This window comes from Mixophyes fleayi, chromosome 12 (genome assembly GCF_038048845.1).
Source record: "Mixophyes fleayi isolate aMixFle1 chromosome 12, aMixFle1.hap1, whole genome shotgun sequence".
In the NCBI taxonomy this organism is placed as follows: Eukaryota; Metazoa; Chordata; class Amphibia; order Anura; family Limnodynastidae; genus Mixophyes; species Mixophyes fleayi.
This window is the reverse complement of record NC_134413.1, coordinates 36776487-36795854: the sequence shown is the minus strand read 5'-3', so window position 1 is coordinate 36795854 and position 19368 is coordinate 36776487. Positions and strand designations below refer to the sequence as shown.

Sequence of the window (19368 nt, the reverse complement as noted above, 5' to 3'; positions counted from 1 at the left end):
GGAAACTTGACCCATACCCTATTCAAATCCTTCTTCATCTTATTAATTACTGCCCTCATTGCCTTTAAATTATCAAAGGACACTGACCTCCACGCAGGGCCGGATTAACCCTAGGGCTAACTGGGCTATAGCCCAGGGGCCTCGGGCATCCAGGGGGCCCTTCAAAGTCCTCCGCAGCATTATTGATCGGTCCGGGGGCGGGGGCGCCCCCATCCCGATCAATGCTGCTGAGCACTGTCAGTGCAGTCATCTGTCCCCGGCACCGCTGAGTAATCTGCTTACTACTGTGGAGATCTCGCGAGATCTCAGTAAGGAGCTTACAGCGCGCCGCAAAATAAGGACTGCACTGACAGGTAAGTGCTTGGGGGGGGGCCTCATGGGGGGCGGCGGGCGGCTCACATTGGGGGCCTCACGGGGGAATGGAGGCCCCCTTAGCCCAGGGGCCTCCATTGCCTTAATCCGGCCCTGCCTCCACATATCACTTGGGTCTCCCAAATACCAGAGCAATTGTCACGTTCAGAGAAGAATTATTAGCTGGTATTGACGCAGCTGAACAAGGAGACGAACCCCTGGTATTCACCAGGGACCCCAGCAAGGGAATTTGGGCTTCACTGCAAGAGGCTGCGCAGGTTGCGGTTCTCCAAGACAGCCATCAGCATAGTAACGGAGTGGACAAAGCATAGTCGATCAATCCGGGTCGGAATCAAACTGGCCGCAAGGTACAAGGGATGATCCAAAGAATAGTCGGAGGCAGGCCAGAAATCAGGAAATCGGGAAACCAAGCTAGCAGCAAGGTACAAAGCAATATCCACAGAAAGGTCAAAGAGATAGCCGGGAACAGGATCAGGAACAAACATACTATTGGTGCCAGAGACTCCTATTTATCCGAGCCGAGCAGAAGCCGCAAGATGTCCCGAGACCGCACATGCCGGAAGTGTGAGAAGCGTCCCATTGCTAGGCGACGATCGGCAAAGTACAGGACAAAGCTGTGCCTATCAGAATGGCGGGACAGAGCCTTCAGATCTGGATTGCCAAAATTAGGATGATTTGGAGGTATGGTGTCAGGACCTACTTTCCACCAAGTTACATGGTAAGTCTGAGGTGCACTCCACACGAGCCTAAGATAGCTGCTGCAGTCGCTTGCTCGTCACAGAGTTCTACCTCCTCTCATCTGTCCGACCTATATCCTCTAATGGCTCCTCCCAGTCAGGGCCGGATTAAGGGAATGGAGGCCCCTGGGCTAAGGGGGCCTCCATTCCCCCGTAAGGGCCCCCCCGTGATCCGAGCCATACTACCCCCATGATCCGAGCCGCCCCCTAGGCACTTACCTCCTTGTCCTGGCATTGCAGTCCTTCCCGGCGCGCTGTACGCTCTTTACTGAGGAGATCTCGTGAGAGTGAGACTCGCGAGATCTCCTCAGTAAGGAGACTACAGCGCGCCGGGGAAGCACCGCAGTGAAAGTGCTCGGCAGCATTGATGAGGCCGGGGACGTCCCCGCCCCTGACCGATCAATAATGCTGTTGAGCACTTTCAAGGGCCCCCTGGATGCCCGAGGCCCCTGGGCTGTAGCCCAGTTAGCCCTATGGTTAATCCGGCCCTGCTCCCAGCTTTGTTGCTCCTCTGATTCTCACAGCATGTTCCTCTTTTCATTACATTGGGTCACAGCTGCTGGATTCCTCCTGGATAGCTTCCCTGCCAGAACCAGGCTCCACGTTCTGTGAAAGGACCACAGTGAAGTTGTAGGGCTCATTCCTGTGGCCTTGACCTTTGGAGCATGTAATGGGACACCTTATGGTGCACTGCATCCACTTACTGACTAAAGTGTTGGCCCACAATTTTGCCAGAGCCTCCTAAGTCTCTAACATATTAATGTATTTTAGCAAAACACCATACCACTACTCCTTACCATGTGTAGGTGTTTTTTACTCTGCTAACTACAGTACCTTCCAGGATCAATCCTACCATAACCCCTGTATATCCTATTGCAGGGTAACAAACACTTCTAACCAATCAACTTTCTTTATCTTATTTGATTGACATTTCCATGCTATCACTGTTAAACTGATTCCTAACCCATTATAGAATTTAGGGTACCCAAAGTAATGTGACCAGAATTGGAATAATTCTTCAAGTACGAATTTCATTTTGTGGCCTGGGATGTTAAAATGAACTGGAAGAAGTACAGATTCTATATAGTTGTAGGTGTTCTTGATGTTACAGGACTCCATGTGAGCAAATCCCTTTACATTCACTATTCTCAATAGGATCCCATTTCTCTATTAACACTATAAAGTCTACACAAGTAAACCAATATATTTTAAATAGAAAATGAGGACACTTAAAATAATGGCAGCCCTGATGTCCCCTTACTTTTCTAATGCCTGCATTTTATGATGACCTCTTTGTCCATTGAAAATGTTATGAGTTACTGTTTGTGTGCCAGATCACGCTTGCTTTGCCGTTATAAGTGCATTGTGTGTTTCAGCACATGTGCACAATTGCTTTTCTGCATGTTCCTCATTTCTTAACCAGTTCTCTAAATTTGACCAGCTTACTAAATAAATTACAGTGTAAATGACAGTATAAAGGGGATTCCCTCTGTCTTATAGTGCTGTCATCAAGCTACAGAACTACATTCTGATGAACTTGAGCTTAGAAAAAAATCTTTTGTATTTTGTGAGTACTTACAGCAGTTTATTTTATTTTATGTACATATGTATGTAAACTATGTACAGTATGTATGTATTAATTTGTTTTTAAGGGAGGAAGACCCTGGGGTTATTGGAAGAACATGAAAATTTCACCCTACTGTCAGGGCTAACCATGCTTTTGTAATAGCTTTACAGCATGGACTTTTTCACAGTTAATTTCCCTAGTAACGTATCTGGAATGTATTTTTTCACACTTAATCTGTCCAGTAGCATTTCTTTAACATGCAATTTGAGCTACTTCAACTGATGTGTATAGTATAACAGGGTAGTATGAGTTGTTCAGGCTGCATATGGTATCAGAATACAGTATATTGAACCCAAGGCAAAATGCGGTGTCTTAATACAGTGCAGAAAGGGCGATGACACCCTATGGCTACATCTATCAAATAAGAAAGACATTGATATTGTCATTAGATTGCTTTAAGGGGCTGTACATCTATGCGGCCACCCGCCGGATTTGACAGCTTTTGGCCAGCAGTGCTTTGATGGAAGTGTTCAATTCCATATGAGTTGAGTTAAATTGGGGAGTTGCTTTTGACATTTTGACTTCTAGGAAATAATTTATTCAAGAGGTTTTTGCACTACAAAATGTTTTTTTAGAAAGAGGCTGAATGCAGAGCCTTACTTTCTTCAGACTGCATGATTACTGTTGCATTTTTGGAGTGCTTTTAAATAATGTAGCATTTCCTTCTTTCACGCAGCAAAAATAAGTCTTACAAATATACATTAAAACGTAAAAGCAAAGGACTGTACTCCACTAACTTGTAAATAAAGACTATTTACTGTCATGAGAAGTGGCTTTGTCACCCCAAAGTTTAAAGTCTATAAAATATTTCATGTAATAAGATTCTGTTTAGCAATACTAGAAGCTCAGTAAGTACTCCATTACAAAAATGTATCCTTTAAATCATCACCTCATCCCTTAACCCTCAGAATGACTTTTAAAATCTTATGACTATCTTACAAAGCCATTCACTGGAAACCGCCATATTGGGTAATGGGTTGCCAGCCCCCACAAAGACTGTATTGCTCCAGCCTTGGGATCCCCAGCATTGCAGTGCAACCCACAATAAAAAAGGCCCAACAACTCCAGCACCCAATGTTTTGCAGCCGTGAAGTCTGTATTGTGTACAAACCTGCTAATCAGCTTGCAGCCTTTGGAGCACGAGATTCTGCTTGGACCCACCACAATGCAGCATAAAGATCAACTGGCCACTTTTGCCTTGGGTAACAATTCTGGCAACCTCTACTATCCTGGTCTCATCCCCAACAAAAGACCAACCTAGCAGCAGCAGGGTCAAATTGGAAGCTTCGTCAGAGGCTGGGACTACTGGTAACAGCCACGGATGGAAAAGAAAACTAGTTCCGCATTTTCAGATTGCGGGCCCGAAGAAGGACTCGCCTCAACTCGATAGAAAGGTTTGTTGATTTGCCGCCAATTCAAGGACAAGGCGTACTCAGGCATCCTATTGTTGTCTGGTGAGTTTGTCTTCCGGAGAGATCAAACACATGGGTACTCCCCCTTTAATTATTAAAACCTGCATACACTCCAGAAAAAGTATAGAGAAATTGTTCTATTTTACATCTGGGGATCCCTTATTTGTAATGCAAGACTCTCTCCCAGGCCATGTGGTTGTAGTTAGTACACTTCATGATGAGGGGAAGGTACTTCAATGCACCCAGATATGTGAAAATACCTCAAAATATCGGGTTAATCAATTAACAGTAAATCAGCAACTAACCCTGTCAGCCTATGCACTTATGATGACTCCCTTGAAACCAATGCTTCTAAGGGGGACAAGGTAGAGCTAAGCAAGATCCTCCAACACATTAAATCATTACCAATTAAATAAAATGTTCAATCTCTGAAAAAAGTTTACAGGATACAATGAGTTATCCAGTCTCTAATCTTCAGTCAGACATGTCTCGCATAGCTAAGAGCCTCTCTGGCGGAAGAGGACTTTGTTACAAAGCTTCAGTAACATGTTTATTGCTAGGCATCCAAAATGATAGAGACCAATGTAGATGACCTATTAAAGGCATTCCAGAGGATATCCCACCCCACAGAATTATGGATGTCCTCACTAAAATCTTCAATTAAATATTAAAGCAGGTCCCCAATTATCAAATTATTTATGATAGGATCCATAGAACTATACACCCAAGAGTGAAAGCCCTGGGATATAATATGCAGGTTACACTACCACTCGTAAAAGGAGGACATTTTGAGGAAAGTGAGACAGCATTGATTTTGATGGCAATAAGATACATGTGTTCTAAGATCTGGCACACACTACAACAATGTAGACTCTTCTCACAGAGGAGCTGTGGAAAAAAACCATCAACTACTTTTGGGGTTTAACTCATGAAGGTCGCTATGGCAAACAAGCTCTCCTAAAAGATCTTCTGGCACTTGAATAGGCCTGTACGTGTGTATATATATATATATATATATATATATATATATATATATATATATAGGAATATCATAAGCTTGCCTGAAGAGGTGCGTTTTCAAAGAACGCTTGAAGGTTTGAAGACTAGAGGAAAGTCTTACTCTGCAAGGGAGGGAATTCCACAAAGTGGGTGCAGCCCAAAAAAAGTTGTGTAACCTTGATTGAGAGGATGTGATGAGAGTGGTAGAGAGACGCAGATCTTGTGCACAACGGAGGTGTCGAGTTGGGAGATATTTTGAAACAAGTGAGGAGATGTATGTCGGTGCAATTTTGTTGATGGCCCTGTATGTTAGTAGAAGAATTTTATATTGGATTTGTTAAAATACAGACAACCAATGTAGAGACTGACAGAGTGGCTCAGCAGAGGAAGAACAGCTTGCAAGGAAAATCAATCTAGCCCTGCAAAATAGATTGTAGGGGTTCAAGTCTGACTTTGGGAAGACCAGTAAGGAGGGATTTGCAATAGTCGATGCGGGAGATGATGAATGCATGAATTAAAGTTTTTGCAGAGTCTTGTGTGAGATATGTGCGTATTCTGGAAATGTTCTTTAGATGTATGTAACATGATTTAAATATAGAGTTGATGTGGGGAATAAATGAGTCAAGGATTATACCTAGGCAGTGAGCTTGCGGGGTGGAATTTATGGTCATGTTATCAACAGAAATAGAAATGTCAGGTAGGAAGCTTCTGTTTTTGGTGGGAATATTATTAATTCAGTTTTTCAAAGATTGAGTTTGAGTTGGCGATAAAACATCCAAGATGAAATGGCAGAAAGACAGTCAGTAACGCGAGACAACACAGATGGTGAAAGATCAAGAGAGGATAAATAGATTTGTGTATCATCCGCATATTATTATTATTATTATTATTATTATTATTATTATTATTATTATTATTAATAATAATAATAATAATAATAATAATATCATTTATTTGTTGGGCGCCGCAGGGTTTTCGCAGCGCCTTACAAAGTACGAACAGTAGACCATACAGGGTAATACATTACAGAACAATAAACACTAAGTACCAATGCTTCAGAAACTCCGGGCAGACAAATGGAGAGAGGGCGGAGCAGAAGAGTCGGTATGGAGACAGGAGGGGAGAGGGGTCCTGCTCATACGAGCTTACATCCTAAGGGATGATACTGAATAGAAATGATACTGAAATCCAAAGGAGCTTATTGAATTGGTGTAGATAGAGAGTAGCAGAGGACATAGGACTGAGCCTTGTGGTACTCCAACTGAAAAAGGAAACGGAGCAGAGGTGGATCCAGAGAAATTAATACTGAAAGAGCGATTAGATAGGTAGGATGAGAACCAGGATAGGACAGTGCCTTCAAGACCTAGGGATTGTAGCGTTTGTATGAGGAGAGAGTGGTCAACAGTGTCAAATGCAGCAGAGAGATCCATGAGAATTAGAAGAGAGTAATGGCTTTTACTTTTTTCTGTGATCAAATCATTGACAACTTTGGTCAGCGCAATCTCTGTGGAGTGTTGAGAGCGAAAGCCTGATTGAAAAGGATCCAATAGGTTGTTTGCTGTAAGAAAGTGTTTGAGGCGAGTGTAGGCAATTCTCTTGAGAAGCTTGGAGGAGCATGGGAGCTGAGAGATGGGGTGGTAATTTTGGAGACAGTTTTGGTCAGAATTTTGTTTTTTTAAAATGGGAGTAATCACTGCATGCTTGAATAGTGATGAAAAATACCAGTAGAAAGAGATAGATTACAGATTTTAGTTAGAGGGGGATGAGCACAGGAGACAGGGACCTACTAATTTGTGAGGGAATGGGATCAATAGGACAGGAGGTAGAGTAGAACGATGAGAAGAGAGTAGAAACTTCCTCTTCATTTGTGGGATCAAATGAAGAGAGAGTGTCAGAGGGTGCTACAAATGAATTGAGCTGATTGCTTGTTGAGGGAGATGATACCATTTCAAGCCTGATCTTCTCAATTTTGTCCTTGAAATAGGAAGCAAGATCCTGGGCACTGATGGTAGTCAGAGGATTTCGGGTGGGAGGATTGAGAAGAGATTTAAATGTGTTTAAAAGGCATTTGGGGTTAGAAGCCTGACCATAGATGAGAGATTGGAAGTAGGTTTGTTTTGCAGTGTCCAGAGAATTTCTATAGGAGTGGTAGATACCAGTATATGTGATGAAATCATTATAGGTACAAGATTTACACTAGTGACGTTTTGCTTTACGAGAAAGTTTTTGTAGAGTTTGTGTTACTTTAGTGTACCACGGTTGGCAACGAGGTCTACGCAGAGTATGTAGTGTTGCTGGAGCCACTTGATCAAGGGCACTTGTTAGGGTTTGATGAAAATGGGGTACTGCCCAAACAGCGGAGGAGAATGTAGAATTTGGAGAGAGAAGGTGTTGGAGAGAGGTGGAAAACTGTTTAACATCAATAGAGTTGATATTCCTCCGGTTGTAAGGAGGCTTGGAAGAGTTTGACACTGGGAAGGATAAAGAACTGGGGATGAGCGCGTAGCTAATAAGGTGATGATCCGAGAGGGGGAAAGAAATGTTAAGGAAATCAGAACCTAAGCATAGTCTAGAGAAAACAAGGTCAAGACAGTGGCCACCCTGATGAGTAGCGGATTCAATCCACTGGGAGAGGTCAAGTAAGGAGGTTAAAGAGAGTAGTTTGGAAGCAGCATTGGAACGTGGATTAGAAATAGGGTTGTTGAAATCACCCATGATGATGGTGGGGATGTCAGAGGATAAGAAGTGAGGGAGCCATGCAGAGAAGTGTTCACTTGTTGGTGTGGTCCAGGGGGGCGATAGATGACAGATGGATAAGTATGGGCAAGTAAGGCAGAGCAGAGTGGGCAGGAGTTTCTATGATGAGGTTCCCGTCACATAGCTATTACACCTACTGTATTAACTTCAACAAGGCCCTCTCTTGAAACCTATCAGACCAATTTAAAGACATTGATCTCCTCCTCCTCTTCTTTTCCATCCCGACCCTCACTCTCCCTCTCCATTTTTTTCTATGTTGAATGATTCTTTTTTTTAAATATATATCATTTGTAATTTTCACTGCTATATGCCTCTAAAGAAAGGATTCCCCATGCAAAGTCAGCAATAGGGCTTATCACCCATTGTTAAAGCAGTCCCATTATATTAAATGTGTTGCTAGGGGGTAGATTTATCAAACAGTCTAAAAAGGAGAAATGGAGGTATTGCCCATAGCAACCAGTAAGATTCTACCTATCATTTATCTAGCAATTATTCTAGAAAATGATAGCTGGAATCTAATTAGCTGCTATGAACATCCCCTCCACTTTTCCTTTTTAGAAAGTTTGATAAATCTATCTAGAGATAACTTTGATTTTGGTGTTATATACATGTAGCAGAAAAGCAGGACCACTCAAAACAAAGATGTTTAGATTTTAGAAAGGCTGACCGTGAAATGAAATGAAAGATAATTTATGTGAATCTCTGACAGGGTGAAAACTGATGGGTGGAGAGCAGGAACAGTGGAATAACCTTAAAAGCATTGTTGAATGCAAAAGAAATGTGTGCAAGCAGGGCCAGTGGAACACAGTAAGCCCTACTAGATTATAACTATTTAGAGTCACATGATTTACAAGATTAAAGGCAACATGGGTTTCCTGATGGTGACTCATGTTAAACTAATCTAGTGGATTTTTTTGACTCAGTAGTTAAAGTGATAGATCAGGGTGGATCAGTGGATAAAGCTTATTCAAATTTCAACAAGGCATTTGCATGCCACAATATGCTAATTCATGAAGTGGACAAAGTTTTGGCTAAAGGACAATTGTGTGGGCTCATAGGAACACTGGCGGATCCAGGGGGGGGGGCAATCGGGGCATTTTTTGTCTTTCCCTAATGGAGCTGCACATAGTGTGCAGCTGCAGGCAGCCTCACCTGTCAAAAAGGGGGCAGAGACTAAATTGCTCCCTCCCAAAACAAGAGTTGAAGAGTTGACATTCTAGAATGGGGTAAAAACAGGGAAATTGCTCTAATGCCCCTACTACATGGAAAGCAGAGCAGAGGATGCGGAAGGTGGAACAGGACCTGCCGTGCCGTCCACGCTGGAAAAAAATATTCTTTTAGAGCAGACGGGCTGGCAGGGAGCTTTGAAGCATGGCGCCTTCCTGCTGTACCCAAGGCCGCCATCAGAGGGGTACGGGGGTACAGTTGTGAGGGGCCCATAGTGACTGGAGGGCCCACCGGCTGCGACATGTGGAGCAGACAGCCAGTATCCTTTCCTTTTCTTTTTTTGCGCTTTTTATTTTGAGAACTTGAAAATGGTTTCTGTCACCAGGGGGCAGGGTGGCAATAGAGCCGGCAGTGTTCTTGTGTGTTTTCGGCTTGTGTTTCTTTACATTTGTCTCAGATCCTTCTAATGCAGAGTTCGCACGATGACGTCAGCATCATCTCCTGGGACTGCCTGTAAGAACAGTGTGCTGACAGCTGATGTTCCTGTCTCGCATGGCGCGCTGAGTAGGAGGTGAGCACATATGAGGTGTCATTTTATTATGGACTCCTGCACTATGCACATATGCAAATGTAACAGAAATGTATTTATTGATTAACCTGTGGCATAATATTAATTGTGGGCACAACTCTGTGGCATAATATGAACTAAGGGTACTATGTGTGGCATAATATGAACTGGCGGTACTATATGTGGCATAATATGAACTAGGGGTACTATATGTGGCATAATATGAACTAAGGGTACTATGTGTGGCATAATATGAACAAGGGGTACTATGTGTGGCATAATATGAACTGGGGGTACTATATGTGGCATAATATGAACTGGCGGTACTATATGTGGCATAATATGAACTAGGGGTACTATATGTGGCATAATATGAACTAAGGGTGCTATGTGTGGCATAATATGAACAAGGGGTACTATGTGTGGCATAATATGAACCGGGGTTACTATGTGTGGCTTTATATGGGGTCAATGTGGTATACCCTGTGCTATACATCAAGAAAGGGGGGGGGGCTGCCTCTTTCATTTGTTCTGGGCCCCACAATTTCTGATGGCAGCCCTGGATGTACAAACCAGTCTTACCACATTAAGCCAGGCCTGGGTAAAATTAAAGTGTAGTGACTTACAAAGGATACATGAAAAAATTAAAATGTGCAATTTTAAATTTAATATAACAAATAAAAAAATAATGCATACGGGACACGAAAAATCCGAAAGCAGATTACAAAACGAATGGTGATGTAATGTCAGTAATAGGGGAAAGGGACTTTAGTATTATAGTTTAATATTGTATTAGGATAAGAAAGCTGTGCAGTCAAGCAGTAGGAAAAGCCAGTAGAATACTTGGTTGCATAAGAATAGTATTTAGTTTCAGAAAGAGGAAGGTTATATTGCAACTTTCTAGGTCACTAGTAAGTAGAGATGCTCACTGACCCCCGTGTTTTGGTTTTGGTTTTGCCAAACCACCCTTGCGTGTTTTGGTTTTGGTTTTGTTTGGTTTAGTTTTGCAATTTTGTTTAAAAATCAATGTTTTTGGGCATAAAATAACCTAATTTAGTGCTCCACCTGTTTCTTGGATAAGTAAGGTAATTCTAAAGATAATAAATTAGGAAGAAAACCGTTTAATCCCTGGTAGGCCGTCCTTAATTCTGCAAACAAACCTGGTTGTCTTCCTCTTCATCTTAGCCTATTGGCAATGCAGCCATCGTCTTTGGGTGTATATTACACCCTCCACTTGTAGTTGAATAGAAAAAAAGCAGCCTGCATAGACTGTAGAATTAGAATATATAAAGAAATTGACAAAGGCAGTTTGGTATCTGTCTGCATCAGATCCCCTCTCCACTAGGAGTAAAATAGAAAACCATTCAGCCGTTATATAATCTAGAATATAAATAGAAATTGAGAAAGGCAATTTGGTATCTGTCTGCATCATAATCATCAACATCATCATTAGCGCCCTCGTCGCTTACACAAATCTCCCCCTCTTCTAATTCCAAAGTGGCATCCTCAATTTGTGTATCACCGGCTACACTCGGGCTGTTCAGGCACACATCAGCAGAACTGCTGAAAGGGACCCTCTTTATGGGTACACTAACAGAATGCTGACGATTAGACATCCCACTGTGTGTAGAATGGCATGTTGACAATTTTATTTTTATTGGCACTTAACTTTTCCTCAGTTACACTTCTTTTTCGCTTCAACACAGTAAATTTTTTTTGGGTGTGTGTTTTTTTGACTGATTTCAAAAGACTGTGTAGTTTGACATCGCCTTTCCCAGATGATATACTGGGAACACTACCATCAGGACTGGTGACAGAACCTGGTTGCTGATTCTGCTCATATGTGGACTGCTTTGAATCCATTATGAGCCCAAAGCACTTGTAGTGCTAAATATTATTTTTTGAGACTGCTGACAAACATGACTTTTGACAGCCAGAAATATTAATGAAAAAGAATGGGGACACCCCAAAAGTACTTGGGAGTGCTAAATATTATTTTTTAGACTGCTTAAAAACAGGACTTTTGACAGCCAGAAATATTAATGCAAAAGAATGGGGGACAGCCCAAAGAACTTGTAGTGCCAAATATTGGAAGGAAAAAAAAGACTCCTCTATCCTCCTCTCTTCTCTATCAATTGTTATCAGAATTTAAATCAGAATTGTTATCAGAATTGTTATCAGAATTGGATGAAGAATAAGGTATATTCTCTGTCCCTGCTCTAATCAGCCTGTGACTACACCCTGCTCTGTCCCTCTGTCAAATGGCGATGGATTGCTGTGGAGGCGGGTATTTATGGATTTCAATTATTGCGAGAACCGAGCCCCGAGATCCGATGACGTCACGATGACGTTCGGCCTCGATTTGGAATCCGAGTGGGCGGGAGAGTACCACGCCGAGCAGGTAGGCAAAGTTCGGGTGGGTTCGGTTCTCGGGGAACCGAGCCCGCCCATCTCTACTAGTAAGGCCTTGTCTCGAGAACTGTGTCGAGTTCTGGAGGTTCTATCTCTAATAGACATTAATAAAATAGGTAAACCTCAGAGAGACAATTTACTAAGCTGCCAATGTTGGCTTACCAGGAATAGGGCAGCATAGTGGCTCAGTGGTTAGCATTTCCGCCTCACAGCGCTGGAGTCATGAATTTGATTCCCTATCTGTGCCTTATCGGTGTTTGTATGTTCTCCCTGTGTTTGCGTGGGTTTTCTCTGAGTGCTCCAGTTTTCCTCCCTCTCTCCAAAAACATAATAATAATAATAATAATTGGCTGCTTATAAAATTAACCATAGACTAGATGGACCCATAGATCTTTTGCCATCACATTCTACACTTAAATGAATAAAAAATAATATTTCTTCTGATCATTTTTTTATTCATTATGTGTAAAAAATGAAGTTGAGCTTAAAACTAACTTCAATTTTGACAGACTAGACTCCCACAATTATGTTTATGCCATATATGTGTAATGTTTCTGACCATCACAGCCCCTTAAACATAATAGTGCGTCATTTATATGCAAAATAGATACAAAAAATGTCAATATAATGCAATAAAAATAAAAAAACAATATAAAATAACCCAATCCCATCTGTAAGTATTCAAAAGATGGGTGATTGGAGGGGTATTCTATGGACCACTTACTACCACCTACCCTTGGAGGATCTACTTGTACAGTTTGGGATGTGGAACCAACTTAACCCTACTATTTGTTACATGCTTTAAGGACAATTTATCCCTGTTTTTCCGACAATATATAAAACATTTCTATTGTGATAACTTATTGGAACACTGACAGCTGGTGCTGCATAGATGAAAATAATAAAACCATATATGCCATATCCTCAACATAAAATTTCCCTGCTGTTCTAGCAAATGGGGAAGTTCTCCTAGTCAGTGCTGTTCTGACACTACACGCTGTGACTTATCTGTACATGATTTCCCCGCTACTAATGATTCCTCTTTTTCCAAGCCACAATCAGGCTGTCTGCTTCCTTGCACGACAGGCTTCCCCTTTCTAATCTATGACAGGGGTTCTAAGGGTATCTTGATTCTGTTCTCTTGTTCAGCGGCGTATCTTATATAAAAAAAAAGTACAAAGCTAGAAAAGATAGACTTAATTAAAATTCAAACAATAGGTTAAAAGAAACACAAACTAAATAAAAGAAATAATAATACCATACACATTTTTGCCCGGATATTCAATTTGAAAGAGACACATTATCAGCTAGGTAAAAAGGACAAAATGATGTAGAATTTAGGTGCCTGGTCATACAACCATCAAGAGCAAACAATTGCTTGACAGTTTTATGGAGATTAAAGGATAAAGTACTCTTGATAAAGACTTTTCAATATGCTAACAGGAAGCAATTAAGCACATGAAAAATGTTTCACCTATGACTCACAGTCTTCTCCTAAATTACTTGATTTCTGATACATTCTTAAAAGCTTGGAGTTCTTTCATAACAACATATATATTTTATATTTCTCATTCATATGTAACTATTCACTTATTGGTCTAGTCTGTTCTGACAAAGTGATGCTTCATTTACAATGTAAACCACATTACCAGTATACTTTTATTTTAACTATATGGGGCCATTCACTTCCTCCCGAAGTATTGCAGCGTTAAATCTATTACCATTATTATGGTAAATTTAACCTGGCTTTCTGCAGCTCCCTGAGCCGGCATTGAAACTACCGCAATAACGGTATTTAAGCGCACTATTACCGTAATAATGGTAATAGTGCGCAGGCCTCGTTACTTTTTACAGTAACGCAGTCAATTGAATTCCCCCCTCAGTGTCGTGTTGCTCATATAAATTGAAATTTTGCAATATTGTTTCTTTTCCCCATGAAAATAGATGTCCTACTGCAGCAGTTCCGGGCACACGTTTTAAATAATGCAACTTCATTATTTTATACTCCTGCAGAGTAGACAATGTTATTCTAAAGATAATAATTTTAAAAAGTAAGATCTTTTGCATAGTCACAGAGCTTGTGCTATGCTAGATTAGTTCATCTCCTGTAAAGTTAGATGTTTCTCGGAGGTTTGCTGTTTGTTAATTTAGCTGAGCGCTTTAAACATAAAACTACAAATACAAAAATAACTTCATGTCATATTGAGAGCAGAACCTACCAAAGCTTTGCTGCTACTGACCAGTTCCAACTGGACTGAGATTTATATCATTTCCACTAAAACAATCCCAGCCTTAAAGTTTGTTCCAGAAATAGTATGTAGTTGTTTAAATGCATGTGGTTGTAGGCTTGGGTGTTTATAAAGCCAAACAGATGGGACCCTTGCTTTGAAATGTCCTCGGAAAGTGGACAGTGCATGTTACCCAAACGGAAAGCAATGTGTGTCCCTCTAACCAAGAGCCACACAAGAAGGGTACACACATGGCTTGTACATAATGATCTCAATTCTTTCAAAAGAAACTTTACTTTGAAGGCAACTATAATAAAATCTACATTTTTGGTTTTTTTTGGGGACATTTTAGTGAACAATGCCAGTTCTAATTATAAAAGTATATTACATGGATGCAAGAACAAAATATAGCCTTAATAAAATGTGTTGTGCACCTGGTACGATATCAGTTTTTGTTTCATCATTGATCCATCACCTACATACAATGGGGGCAGCTATTTTGTTTGTTGAACTGATATTCAGATTATTTAGGTATATTATGTCTCATAGGCTGTTTTCATGTGAATAATGGTTCAGCTCGCAAATGGCTGCCTCTTTAATATTGGTCAACTTTAATATAAGAGGAGAGCATACACATAATGGGAGATATTTATGGTGCTCAGGATAATGTGAAAAAAAGCATTGCATCCCTTAGCAAACAATTAGATTCTAGCCTGATTATACTACCTGATTATATTACCGATTATAGTCCAGTGCTGCTAGATTCAACCTTGACCTGTATACAGTGACGGATACAGGGGGGAGGCGATCGCCCTAGCAGGGGCTTGCTGCCGGCGGCTGCACACTATGTGCAGGTCCGTTCGGCAGAGACAAGCAGGGAGAGTGTGCTGCCCAGCTGCTTTAGCTGTCAAAAAGGGGGCGAGGACTAAATCACCCTCCCCCCCTAAATCGCCCCCCATAAAATAAAATTCTAGATCCGCCCCTGTCTGTATATTGGCTTTGGCTCCTGCCTTGTGTTTTCCGCACAATTAGGGTCATTTCACCAGTGCCGTAACTAGACATTTTGGTGCCCTGGGCGAGACAGGGCACCGGCGCCCCCCCCATCTAAGTGGGAGTGGCATTTGACAAGTGGGTGTGGCCAACCTAATGTGGGTGTGCCTAGCACTTTACTGAAAGAATTTGTATATGTATGTGTAATATATATATATATATATATATATATATATATATATATATACACATACATACAAACACACAGTGGTGGGATTCCAATAAATTAACAACCGGCTCTCTGGACTATTTAAAGTATGCAAAAAATATATAGTGATAGGAATTGTAATATTTTATGCACTTAATACTCAAATAAGAATTGTGATACTAAATTGTGTGTTTTATTTGCATAATCGGTCGATGTAGGTTTAAGTGACTTTAATATATTGTGAAAAAAAATTGTGATGCCTTATCCTTGTCTGTGAAACGAGAGAGAGAGAGAGAGAGAGAGAGAGAGATCCTCCAACCGTTTATCTAAAACCTCTGCTCCACAAAAGGAAATCTTCTTCTGCAAAACTAGATTTACCCTTGGCAAAGCATGCCCTGACTCCACCCAACTTCTCCCCTGAGCCTGTGTCGCTTTCTGATACTCCGCAAAAGCCACCATTTGCAGTGCAAATTTAGGCACTTTTGCAAATCAAGGCACCCGATAGAACCAAAGCTGGTTCTGCAGGGGTCATTGGGTGTTTTGTGTTTCTCAGATGTCCTCCAGAGTGTATTTACCATTCACAGTGATAGTTCTTCTATATTGCTAATTTATTGGAAGTGAATATTTCCAGGAATACATTTTCAGTATATTCCAGGCCAGACTCCTCATCACTCTGCTTGGACTATGTTCCTTATTTACATCGATTTTACTCTGAACACCAAATTTTAGCATACTTTTAATTCTGTGAGTAGACACTTTTGTTTGATCAGACCAACATTTACATACCCTCTTCCATAGCTTTATTGAACCAATGCAAAGCTGCTATGTGCAGTATCTGACTCAGAACATCCTTTACATTGCATGCTGTGCTATTAGATTACGAACACAGCAGCATTCGAGGTGCTAGGATTGAATTCTAGCGACACCCATATCTCAGCACATTGTATATCATTTCCTGAGAGAGAGAGAATGAAAATGAAAATGAGATTATTTACCCTACAAATGAGGACCTGCATAGATGGGAGGGGACAAACAGCAGACCTGGAGGAGAGCGCAGACACGAAGCAGCGGTGCATCACTCAAGATGTGCCTATGACTTCCGCAGTGGAACGCATGTGCGTTCCACAGACAGGAAGTTTGGTATTTGGAACGCAAATTCCGAACTTCCTGTCTGTGGAACGCACATGCGTTCCACTGCGGAAGTCATAGGCTTTTTTTTTATCACTGCCAACAGAGCTAGGTAGCGGGCGGCTGCTGCGCCCTCTTTGGGCTTGCGCTCGGGGCGATGGCACCGCCCGCACCACCCTAGTTACGGCTCTGCATTTCACCTTTTTGTTATCCAACTTCATCTCTTTTTTTGTTTGTGTGTCCCATGTTTTGAAATGGCTCGGAACAGAATAACCTAAAGCCAGTCAAATCATCGGAATAGACAAGGCTGCATGTAACAGAAGCAATGTCATGATGGGAGAAGCGGGACCAAGAAGTAAGACACAGACTATAAAGGTAATTTACAAATAGCAAAATAACAGAGAACCCATACAGTGGAACCAGTAAAATTGACACATCGAAGCCCTACCAACTTCCACTTTAGGATCACCTTCCGCTTCATTAATTTAAACTCCTTCTAATGCTCCACAGTTTAGCCTCATTGATGTCTTACGTTCATCATGGATGTGAGTGGCTGTTAGGGCTGTCTTTATTACATTTGGCACTTTTGTGTGAATGTTTTTATTACTTTGGTTAAAGTGTGCTTAGAAATGCACAAAAGTGGTAACGGAAAGTACAAATTCTATTGAAAATGTAAGGGCAAGGTTGGGTTTCCATCATCTCTGACTAGATGGGGAAATCAAGCCCTTCCAGAGAAGAACAAGGCTCTACACCTACCTGTTCACTGCAGGTAACCAACAGGTCGTAGCCACCAGAGCTAGCCTCACAAACAGATCATTTTATAATAAAGTCAGATAAATGTTCAGGCAGACTGCATTGGGTCATAACCAGTATAACACGCTGGGTCCAGAGTCACTACAAAACTAGGCAGGTTAGTAACATTAAGTCAGTCAGGATAATGCACAAGCACAAATAAATGCCAACACAACCTGTCAGTACACATTAAACTGAGCGGGTTTGAATAGAGGAATGACTGACGTTATAGGCACATGCCGATTGAATACTCACATGTCATAACGAGAACCTAAACAGGAGTGTTTATATTCTAAGTGCTGGCCTGCGTTTATGTATTCGGGCAGGGTTAGCATACCATTATCCCTAACCACATCATGCACAGCACAGATACATTTTTACTCAAAATAAATATAAATACACCCGTGAATGCGCCATGCAAAATGTATTATCAAACAGGTATGATTCATAGCATTCTACATACAATACTTAGAGCATTCTAGGGACCTAAATGTAAGAAGGGCTGCCGTTAGGCTCCGCCCCCTGATGACACGAGTGGTCGCGTCTTCGAAGAGGGTGGCCAACGGCTGAAGGGGCATGGCCAACTGGATAAGCGCCAAGAGAGGGGAGCCATCTTTTAGCCAGGACCCGTGAGGGAGGAGGTGGTCCTGGGTCCCTGGAAAGTGTAAAGGTAAAAGTGGCAAGCACCCCTGTAAGCAAACTTGCCAGCCAAGTAAGGGCAGTTATGAACACGGGGAATGGAGCCCAGCAAGGTCAGCAACAGACCCACATTACCCTGTGAGGGGTGGTGAGCAAGGGGGTATTATTATTCATTATGCAAGAGAGCCCTATAGTAAAGAATAGAGCTGCAGAGGGGATCCCCACCTTCAGGGGTACCCCAGAAGGGGCACCCATGCAGAATGAGAGAGAGCATGGAGAGGTGCAGACTGGTATGACAGTGGACAATTTTCAAAACAGGACGCCAACTTTCCAGAAGCCAGCGAGAGGATGACAAAGGTGCAAGAGAGAAGAGCAAGAACAGGTAAGAGACAATGGCACAATCTGTCTAAATTTGAATGCTGGAGAATACACCTGAACATTCATATTCAGGATTGTTCCTATACACCTATATATTTGGAGGAGGGGGGGGGGGGGGGGGCGCTGCGGCCGTATTAGCCTAGGGCAGGCCAGAACCCTTAATCAGGCCCTGCTGATTTGTGTGTCCTAAGCAGGAGGGAAAGTGTCATGTGTAACAGTATGGTTGGACCCTGCAGTCAGCAAGCCAGTGTGTGACTATGATGAGGTGATGCAGAAATCCCTGACAACTGGGACGTGCAACAACTATAAAATATTCTGAAAGTGTTCCCCCAAATAGTTAAATGCAGCTTCAGCAGAGAGATGAGGGGAGGTCCCTGGATAATGGGGAGTTACTCTGTACAGCAGCAGTAGGAGCCCCCTTGGATGCACCCCCATACTTGAGGGGGGGGGGCACTGCATGAAGGCAGTGTGGCTACAAGTTGAAAAGGAGGGTCCCCGACATAGGGTATGGTGCACACAAGCGTAGTGTGAGAACCTCTGGACCATGCCTACCGTCTGCCTGTGTATATGATTGGCTCTACTGATGCTGTGTAATGACTATTCCTGCAACATCGGGTGCATGAACTGTCAGAAATATTTTACTGCTGCAAAGTGTGTGCTGGAGGAGTTAAAGTGGTCATATAACCTTTACCTGCAACCATTATGCTCTTTTGTACTGGAGTAGAAAAGGGGTTCAATAAAGTTGTATTCTGTTTTGAACTGAGATGGCCTGGAGCCCAATATTTCATTGCATTGCACCACACCACTGCACTAGAGTCTGCCCACATGCGACTGTGTTAAACACCCGTGTATTCAGGGGGGGTCCTCTGGAATTGGTTGCCCATACCCACCAGCTAGCTGGGGCAGAACGTACTGACTGTAATTTACAATATGGCCTACAGAACAATCCTTCAC

At 42.1% G+C, this 19368-nt stretch overlaps 1 protein-coding gene across 1 annotated transcript in view; it reads left to right on the top strand.

The window, feature by feature from the left end:
* Positions 1-9538: 9538 nt before the first annotated feature.
* Positions 9539-19368, top strand: part of SPRED1 (sprouty related EVH1 domain containing 1) — a 101580-nt gene continuing 91750 nt past the window's right edge. Inside the window, exon 1 of the mRNA XM_075192742.1 lies at positions 9539-9642. Coding sequence (XP_075048843.1) covers positions 9554-9642 — 89 coding nt within the window. The 5' untranslated portion in view covers positions 9539-9553. The remainder of the gene's footprint in view (positions 9643-19368) is intronic.